We start from the raw sequence: 10,544 nt of genomic DNA on the forward strand, positions 1-10,544 counted from the left end.
TCGTATTTTGTTGCTGGAGAACAGAATTGAAACTCAAACCCTATTTTGATGTATAGCTTTGCTAAAAGTTAATGAAAAAGTTACTAAATATCGCAAATTACCTTCCCTAAAACGCCCATAAACTGACTCGTGCGGATGCGGATAAGAAAGGTTGCTTTTGGCCGTATTCCAACCATTTATTGACCTTGACCTTTTTATGTATGCAATATAAATTCTGGATGATAATTCCTTTAGGGCTAAGTATTAATATCGTCTCCTGATTTGTTCTTCGAGAGTCAGCAGTTTCGTGTCTGTTGGACTAACACGACATCCATACAGGTACGTACCTTGCCGAGAGCTCGGTGACTAAGCAAGGCGGCCAAATCAGCAGCTCATAACTTTGTAACGTTACCAACTATATGCTAGCGGTATGGCATACCAAGTAAGTGAAATCTTAGAGAAATAAATCATGCGTCAATAGATTGAAAAAATGACTGAACGGTTTCTAAAAGCGCATCTTCTTTGTGAAGCTGCTCGGAAGACACTTTTTTTTCTGTGTAGTCTTTTAAAGCAAAACACGTAAGTTTGACGTAGATGGAAACAGTTAAGTAGACATATAAATTGCCTTTCGAAGTTGGCTTCACTTGTATTGTCAAAAGCTTCCATCGCGGAAAATGACAGATTAGTGGCAATTGCATTCAACGCTACAGGGGCTTGAATGGTTTAGTCTTGAGTTTGGCAAGCAAACGCATTGAGAGTGCCCTATATGGCATCTAGTCTATGCGAAATTATGAATATCTCTAAATGTTACATGCATTCAGTTCTTGCGAAAAGACCACCGGGTACTTCGTCGATGTCACTTTCTAAAAGAACAGTGCAAGAATATTGATAGATTATTCTATCGGTTCTACAAAGATCCAAGAAAAATAGTATACATATAACGCTAAGCTATTTGAATGTCTTTAGTGGTGGACACACAATATGCACTGTGCATTTGTCTAAGAGAAGTCAGGAAAAAGGGGATCCTTATTCAGAATTGTATACCAAAGGCGCCCACCCTATTGCAGAAGCCGTTTGTCACTTCCATGTGAAGATGCATGACGATATCTATAGGAACTGCTGACGCTCTTGAGTAACTTGCCATTAGTGAAAGGCAAATGCTCATGGCATTTAGCCAGTGAACGACACAAAAGGATCTGAAAGCTAACGGCTACACGGAACGCCATGAAATTACATCAAGCAATATGCTGTTGTTGTCCCTGAATAATCTACAACAAAACAATTAAGTACATATAATGTTTCCGAAACATTTGTAGAAAAAAATTATGCTTTCGTTGGGTAGCTGAGCCAACAGCAGAAAATTAAGAGTACTTGGTTTACATGTGGCGGAAAAACGCCGAATGCTCTGTATTTTCCAATTTTGCGTTAATAGACTTGTAGCTTATTATACAACTCTTATTATACAAGATCGGGTAATTGTCATTGGTAAGGAAGTAGGTCATATTACCGTTGTGCTGCTAATAGAAAACACTTATTATTTAGTTTGTACGAGAAACTAATGATAGTTCTAAAATGATGACCATTTGATAGACAGCGGGCTGATCACAGTTATATCAGTTTATGAGTTGGTTGACTATCGTCTATATAATGGTTTCAGAAACAACTGGCAAGGCTTTTCTTCTTATTACTTACACAACGATATAACAGACTTGTGTACGACAGCCCGAACTGTCAGAGGCATTTGGGTCTATAACACACCTTTACTTTAAACTCAACAACTTTAAAAGAAGAGCTGAGACTATAGTACAGGCCAAATGTCACAGCAGCCTTAAACGAAAATAAGGAACGATAACAAGTACATTTATTATGAGCGAGATGGGCAAACTGTTGGAAATCGATGTCCATTTTTGACAGGAAGTGTTTTCACAGATTTAGCTACGTCTGGGGCACATGTAGCATCTTTTAATGTCCTTAAAAACTTGCTGCTTGATGTGCCTAAAAATTTGTCGAGAACAGCAATGGAAGATGGGTAACAATTGATCGAAAAAATTGATTTTAGTAATAATTATATGGCTTTGTTATTATCACTTTATTAAAATCTGGCGAAGGTATTAATAAAAAATTATTTAAAAATTGAAAGTACATTTTCCTTTCGGACACACAAACAGTTTATTGTAGTGTAAACAGTTGCGCAGTTCAAAAGATCGTTGGGGCATCTGTACGTCACGCTTATTGAAAATACTAAAATATATACATGACATAAATAAAGCGTATTGCATATCAGAAGACAAGTAAACATGACCTGATAACGGTGATTGCTAAAAACGCTTTTTACCCGCAAATGTTCTCAAACGATAATACCAACCAAATGACTCCGGTCTCTACAAAATCACAATTTATTTAGTGGTTCGCTTACATATTTGTTAACTTTTTATCGACTTCTGATTGCTCTCTCATGAGACTAGTATTTAATAAGAGCTATGTTGTGTATGAACGAAGTCCACTATTTAAACGAGGATTTTTTATTCTACACATATAAAGCGGTCGCCTCTGTAACCGACGTGACAGAATTCGCCTATTACTGAAAGTTAGACAGCGCTTAACTTTTTTTACCTCTACTGTGAATAATTGGAGGATTAAATTTGTGGTGTAGTTATGCAAGTAGAGTTATAAAAATCACGAAAGCAAAATATATATTCCCTGAAACGTCTATGTAGACGGGGCATTTGTGATTTTTAAATACCATGCAGGTAAACGTAATATTCTGATTCTCTCAAAAGTAAAATAATCGTTATATTTTTAATGGTTTTCCACTGATATTAACAAATATAATTAAATAAGCTATGAAAACACGCAAAAATGACCGGGTCTGCGTCAACCCGGTACTTTGCAGATACAACGCAACCGAATGTAACCTTTCACGGCAAAGCAGGTTCGTATTTTTCGAGCAAAGACGTTTATAAAAGGGCGGATTTTCGTTTGTAGCAGACGACAATCCTCTCATATAGATTCCAAAGAGAAAGGGAGATCAGTAAACATGTCATACTGCCCGTGTGTGCGCGAAAAAGTCAGCTGACTTGAGTTAATCGAACGAGTCGGACATCGACTACAAATAAATTAAATGAATTGAGTTTGTTGTTCGATCTTCCGAAACATCTTTTTGTGGCATGAGAAGCGACAGAGAGATGCAATGTCGAGGTTTTTTGTGACGACGCCGATTTTTTACGTCAATGCGGGTAGGTCGTTACATAGTACATGCCATGGACTTGAAAAGCTTGAAAAGGAAGAAGCGGCGTGCACGTTGAATTTTTATCAGATAAAACCAGCGAAAATTAAAACAAAATTTATCCATTTTATTGGTTTTCTGCAGTTTTACTCGACTAACGCAAGCTCCTCTGTGTATATTACTATCTTAAATACGCACGAAATACTTACTCGGTTCATCTCTATAAGCAGCAAAGAATCATTTGAGTTTTTCAATCGACGAACAGGAAAATATAACAAGTGTGTAACAAGTATACATGAATACAAAATTTTTGAAACAAACAAGACCTTACACAGTTATAGTCAAGTATTAAATAGTCAAAAACTAGGACGTGCCATACACTGAGGAGTGCAACCAGCTTTAGTGTACACATAATACCCGAAACATTTAATTTCTGCGTATATATATATATATATATATATATATATATATGTATACGTGTTTTAAATATTATTGATTCCATTGTAACACATCTTTAAGATGCAAAAATACATGTTTAGCTCTTAGTATCTTGTTTTGATTTGTCACGTTGAAGCTAACTACATGTAATAGTCACTGTTAGGAGTTATCGAAATCTTATAACATGTGAAATAAGCTTGATGTCTTTATCTGCTCGCAGCGCCGCATCTTGGACACTGCCATACATTGGTATTAGCTGATGCCATCAATAGACTGCAGAAGTTGCGGTATCCTAACAAGAAAACACTGTTCAGCACTGGAACAGACGAGCATGGCATAAAGGTATACAAAATGCGCTGCATATTAAATTTTCAGAGGGTATCATTTTTACCTTTAAATTGTTCATGCTTAGCCAGGAACTTAAGAGTGTACCCTACCCAGCACGATATTAAGAAAACCGTGGAAAACGATGTTGTTTTATATGTCAAGGATTTTTAGTGCCATTGATAATTAAAAAAAAGGCAGCATTTTTTTAGGAATTTTATGAGAGATCAAAATGTCATTTTTCGGAAAAAAGACATAAAAAACTAACATTACAAGTTGTGACTTTATTATTACTATGTTACTTCATAAATATTATTATTCAGCTTTATTTTGTTGCTTTATTTTATCTTAATTTTTCTGTAGATCCAGCGGGCAGCTCGTACTTCCGGCATGCCTGAAATAATTTTTTGCAACAAAATATCAGCCAAATTTCGTACACTTTGTGATGAGATCGGTACTTCGCACGACCACTTTATTCGCACGACGGATGAAAATCATAAAGCATGTGTTGCAAGCGTATGGGTGAGTTGAGTATAACCGCAATTTATTTCATCGAAGAAAAAAAAAGAGCCGATTTTAGGTATCTGTCTTCGTATAAGAATATAGTAGTTAGATAGCAAGCTTTACCAATATTGCAGTGCTTAATACAACCTATTGTCGTAAGATTTTCTAAGTTCCGATTGCTCCATCAAATCTTCATCACTAACAAAGTTCTCCTGTTAGAAAAGGAAACGTGCGTATTCAATTATTATTAGATTATTTGGTATTTTTTAATTAGGAAACCTTGGTTCAGCGTGGACATATCTACAAAGGACAATATGAGGGCTGGTATTCAACTTCTGATGAGAACTTTGTAACAGACGTTAAAGAAATTGAACAAAAAGGAATGAAGGTAACTGTCAGCGTAGAATCGGGAAATCCAGTTGAGTGGGTCAAAGAGGAGAATTACATTTTTCGATTAGGATCCTTTAAGGGTAAGTTTCGAAGTTACAATTATTACAGTGAATAAGCTATATCTAAGTAGGTCTTGTAGGCTGAATTGCTTTACTTTGCTTTTTTCGACAGGAATAATAATCTAAAACATTAAACGCAAAATCCGACTCAATAGTTAAAACAAGTAAAAGTGCACTAACTTAAATAGCTAACATTTTTATAGCTCGATTATGGCATTTTTCTTTTTCCAGATGACCTCCTGCATTGGCTAGACACAGAACCGTCTTTAGTTCAGCCTTCAAAATTTCAGAGAATTCTTCGCTCCTACATAGAACCAGGCCTCCAGGATTTATCTGTCTCGAGATGTCGTAGCCGCGCGCATTGGGGTATCCCTGTTCCTGGGGATTCTTCTCAGACGGTTAGTGCTTAATGAATTATTATGAAATGATTTGACCTGAGAAATAGTACTATACTCCTTGCTTACTGTAATAGAAAGTTTTCAAGACAATATAATTACATTTGATACTTTGTGTATAATTTAATTCAACTGATATATTAAAAATAGACCTATGACCTTTTTAGCTGCAGCCGCTTACATATGCACACAACGGCCATCAACTTTAGTCATACTGTACAAAGCTGCGATTAAACGAATAGAGACAAGTAAATTATCACTCTTGTATATTAGTGTAATAAATGTTTTAAATTTTCAATTCTTGTTCTCTCGTTAAGGATTGTTTTAGACAGCGGGCTTTAGCATGTGTTCGATTCATATCAATTCCATAGTATTAGTCTGCAAAAAAATATATCATTTGCAAAAACGATTTCGAATGCTATTTAATTTTGCATGGTCGACGTATCAACGAATTAAACGTTCTTTGCAGATTTACGTTTGGCTGGATGCTCTGACCAACTACTTGACTGTTGCTGGTAAACCTCTGGGTCGTGCATATGACCCGGCGTCCTCTCAAGTTTGGCCTCCATCACTGCATGTAATTGGCAAGGACATCTTGAAGTTTCATGGAGTTTATTGGCCGGCTTTTCTTATGGCGGCTGGCTTGCAACTTCCCCAAAAGTTAGGTTCTAGTATTTAACTATTTTTTTCGTATCCCAATCTATAACATAAAGTAATAAAAAGAAAGCTAGATTATTAGATGCATGGACCACACGTTTAGTATTTGCATTTCTGTTTATTTTAGAATTCTTTGCCATTCGCATTGGACTGTTGAAGACAAAAAGATGTCGAAATCCCGTGGAAACGTCATTTGTCCACTCGATCTCGTTCCCGTTGTACAACCAGACGGCCTAAGATATTTCCTCTTACGAGAGGCTGTACCACACAGTGATGCCAGTGAGTCTTGTATTATTAATTGAAAGCTTATACCATTTCTTCTTTATTATTACTATTACTACTCTTCTGTGTATCTTGATCGAGTACAGATTTCAGTGAGGTAAAGATAAAGCGAATCTTGAACGCTGAGTTGGCAAATTCGTTGGGGAATCTTTTGAATCGATGTACGTCAAGCACAGTAAACCAGAATCAAATGATACCACGATTTCCTGAAACTGACCTGCCACTCGCGAAGACACCTCTACAAATCATTGAGAACGCACTGACCTTGTCGGACCAGGTGAGCGATTCATCAAATTCTATTATGGTTAATAATAATTAGTGTAATAGTTAATCATGGTGTTTTACTATGTGGAAAAATCATAAGCCGGATTTTATACCATCATAAGTTTTGCATCACATTTCAGTATATTTTTCTTAGTCCTGTCTTGCAATTTTTATCTGAGTAGTTGTAGAACAAGACAATACTTTATCGTTATTAAAGGCGGCCAAAAATGTTCGCTTTTTAATTTGAAATTGCTATGTTATTTTCTGAGTCCGAATTCGAAGGCGACGAGATAAAAAAGAACTAATCATGACATTTTTAGCTCTGTTTTGTCCTCCTTTATTACCATTTTTTACAGGTTGGGTCATCATTTGCTGAAGGAAACTTCTATTTGGGCATAGACTTAATTCAAAAAGTGCTTCGCGATACGAATGCGTTTGTTCAAGAGGCCAAACCGTGGGAACTAGCTAAAGTTAGCAAAAAATCGCTGCCCGCGCGACATCAATTAAACATTACTCTTCACACTGCGTTAGAGGTGCTTCGCATCGTGGGTATTTTATTACAGCCAGTAATACCAAGAATCAGTCAACAGTTACTGGACACGTTGCGAGTTGAAGGCAGAAATTGGACTGACGCATCTCTGCGCAGGCAAAATGATGTCCCATTAGGCCGTAAACAGACATTGTACACGCGATTGAAATGAAAAAGTAAATGTACATTTTCGGTGGCCGCATTTTGAACGGGCGAAAAATTCGCATTGTATAGGTAATTCTACGGGTTCAACTTACAAATTATTCAAATTCCAAACCAGAAAAATAACGTTATTTTTCTTTTTATATACGCTGATTATCTATTAAATGGTAGCATACGAATTTATAAAAAATAGGAAAATTTACGCTTGATAATTATTACAGTCAGAAACTATGGTACTTCCCGGGAAGTTAGGTCGAGGAACGTTGTCGATCAAGCGGTGCTTGAGAAGATAAGAGTATAAATAAGATTCAATTTATATACAATGTTTTTATAGTGTGTGTTAGATATGAGCATATTTATTACATGCTATTTTATATCATCAAATTTGGTCATATATATTTCTAAATTAAAGCGTGAACAATTTGAAACATCTTTTTTTGGTCAGCGCCGTATCAGCTTGTAACAAAAAGAAGCTGCCAAACTAACAAAAACCGTGCTTCTGCTAAACGACATTTTTGGCAAACTACGGTTGTTTCTTCCTAGAAAACTAACAAGTTTACATATGAACTATTTTTTTTTACATTACAGTGTCAACAAATAAAACCTTCCCTATTTTTCCGCCCACTTCAAAAAATACATCTGCAAGCTACTTTCCTCCAAGTAACTCAATTTTTATTCTCAGTTTTAGTATATTTTTTAATATACGGGATTTCGTTGTTTTATATAATTATCACCGTCGTTGTTTTTGCTATGATACTGCTTGGATTTGATAGCCGCTCCCCAACAAAGCGGATTCTCTTTTCATTCATTTCGTTTTCGTATTTTACTCTATTATCACTCGTTACAGTGCTCATTATATTATTACATTATATGTGCTATATACTTTTACTGCTATTGTTCCTATTATTATCAACAATAAGCGGATTATGGAATTCCTCGTTGTCTTTCTTTTAGCTGGCGTGCATGGCCTACTCGCTCCAATCACGCTCATTTTTTCTAAAATTTTTTGTCGATTAACGTCATATTCAGATCAGATAGTATAACAGATCCTCGACAATCCAAGTCAACAGCACAGATCTTTCCTTCCCGTGGCAGGGCCTCAACAAGCGGCGATACTGTATTAAACTGCGTTCTACTTCGATTGCCCCGTACTTTCTTCGAAGTACTATCATCATTTTCGCATTATCTTTTCTAAAGGCGCATTATATATGTGTGTATGCTTTCTGTTCAAAATAACAAGTATTTCTTTAGCATTGCATTAGGTATATCATTCATATATAGAATAGAGGCAGTTTTCTCTTGTCGATCAACCGGTACGTCATTCATCCGTTAATCTAATAAAAGAAAATATCTTCAATCGTGCCTGCCCAAAAATTGCTTTCAGGGCCCCTGCGGAGAACGACAACCAGTATTGCTTTTCGATCTATACGCAGTCACGGCTTCTGTTTGTATATATATATACCAGTTCTACTTTTCAAATGATTCAGCCTGTTGTCAACAGATTCTTTGTACGCGATTTCGATTTTTCTTTTACCAGCGTCATTATCTTGTTCAAATAAGATATATATTTATATATGGGTGAATATCATCTTCATATATATACAGGAGCTAAAGCCACCTTATCCATTTTATCACCGTACCATTTTTATACATCCATTAACCTTATGTGCTAACCTCTGCTTTAGAGGAAACACAAATTATGGGAAAATTGTTCGAGATAAAGTAAGGGAACTTCTGGTAAAAATTTGAAATTAAAATAAAATGTTGCCTTTCTATATACTAGGTCTATTAGTCGACAGGCACAAATCTACACGTGGTGCCGATCGAGAACTCACGATACGCGACGCGTTCGTATACCTGAAATTTCTATTTTAGGGCGAAAAACGACCGACTCGACATAATGTGACAACTCAAAAGCAGAACGAACATGTAAGGCAAAGGCAACAGCAAGTAGCATATGTATGTACAAAAGCCATTATTTTTTATTGTGTAAATGGGTCCAGATGCGTATATTAGCCCAGCTCCGGCCGAAAATAGGTAAAGCTCAAGGAGCAAGGTTAAACCTAATTACCATCACCCATCTGGTTTTTTAATCGCGACGTTGCATCTTGCTGAAAATGCTATATTTATTAGCACTGTTTAAGCTTATTGGATCGCAATAGTGTGATGATAATAAACATTCTTAGTGGCTTTCTTCGCCTCGTAGGGAATTTTTTATCGATTTAATCTCTTCGTTTCGTAGAAACATGCATGATAAGTACTCATACGTTCGTCGACGAATGATCTACGGGTTTCGAGTTGTTCACATCTTAGGTCCTATTTAGAGTTATCTTCGATAAATTGCCTCGTGGAAAATCAATTTGGAAAACTATTATTGCTTCTAATGTTATTCCTTCAGCGACGTTTTCTGAAAGTGCACTCAATAGCAAACCAAAAGGAAGAGCTATTAATAACTTCGCAAGGAAACGCCGTAGGGAAGAAGTTTCTTTAAGAGGTGGAATTACTAGGACTTAATGCATGACAATAAGACGCAGTTACGAATCTCAAAACCGAGCAGGTTTTAGTGAAAGTTATGCGGAACCCGTTCCACATGCTGTGTCAAACTGTGAACTATGAAAACTATGCAGCTACTATGTCTTATATAAAAATATAGACATAAAATATGCCTGTCGAGAAAAACCAGCTTCTTTTCCTTCAAGAACACAATATGTGAGTAAAAAAAGCGACAAAAATATTGTCAAAATACTTATCATTGTTACTCTTATCAGTACTTATTTTCTTATTATTATTATTATTATTATTGTTGTTGTGGTGATTCACGAAACATCAATTACTTCGAGAACAGTACACATGTCTATCGTCATGGTCGCACATTACAACGTCCTTAGTAAGTTTTCTTCTTACTAAGGTAATTAAAAATTAAGATGACACCAATTATATTATCATCAACTTAGACCCTCAATAAAAATTCTACTGATTAAAGAAACAATCACGTAACATTGAGGGCTAATTATTTATAAAGGAAGAGCTTCCTTTCATAAGGGAATGAATGGAGTATATTAAAAGATCTAGAAGCCATGTAGGTTTAAATTATTACTTCGCAATCCAAATTCATAAACTTCCATCGGATTAGGCACAGTTTCATTCGTTTTTAACTTTCTCGTTAACTTAATCCGTTAGCTACTTCTGGTGTTTTGGGGTAATAGTACAGAAGTCATTGTTTAGGCGACATTACAACACGTTTCGATTAAGCTTGATTTACTTACATCGTTCACAGAATAGCGCTATGTGTTTCCACAATGGCAATAGTAGTATCAAGATTACATTGCTTTAAT

General features: G+C 35.9%; 1 protein-coding gene across 2 annotated transcripts; it reads left to right on the forward strand.

Moving 5' to 3' along the window:
• Positions 1-3,009: 3,009 nt before the first annotated feature.
• On the forward strand, positions 3,010-10,206 carry MetRS-m (Methionyl-tRNA synthetase, mitochondrial). 2 transcript variants are annotated; one of them, XM_086972894.1, is made up of 10 exons: positions 3,010-3,215; positions 3,864-3,985; positions 4,331-4,489; positions 4,746-4,941; positions 5,152-5,318; positions 5,785-5,975; positions 6,100-6,251; positions 6,341-6,531; positions 6,875-7,223; positions 7,798-10,206. In XM_086972894.1, the coding sequence occupies exons 1-9, from the start codon at positions 3,170-3,172 to the stop codon at positions 7,217-7,219; spliced, it is 1,569 nt and encodes a 522-aa protein (XP_086829020.1). In that variant the 5' UTR covers positions 3,010-3,169; the 3' UTR covers positions 7,220-7,223; positions 7,798-10,206. The 2 variants fall into 2 exon arrangements, with proteins under 2 accessions (XP_086829020.1, XP_022707858.1); XM_022852123.2 differs by having other exon boundaries at positions 3,011-3,215; positions 6,875-10,206.
• Positions 10,207-10,544: the final 338 nt, after the last annotated feature.

The sequence above is a fragment of the Varroa jacobsoni genome, unplaced genomic scaffold (assembly GCF_002532875.2).
Source record: "Varroa jacobsoni isolate VJ856 unplaced genomic scaffold, vjacob_1.0 scaffold_172, whole genome shotgun sequence".
Classification (NCBI taxonomy): Eukaryota; Metazoa; Arthropoda; class Arachnida; order Mesostigmata; family Varroidae; genus Varroa; species Varroa jacobsoni.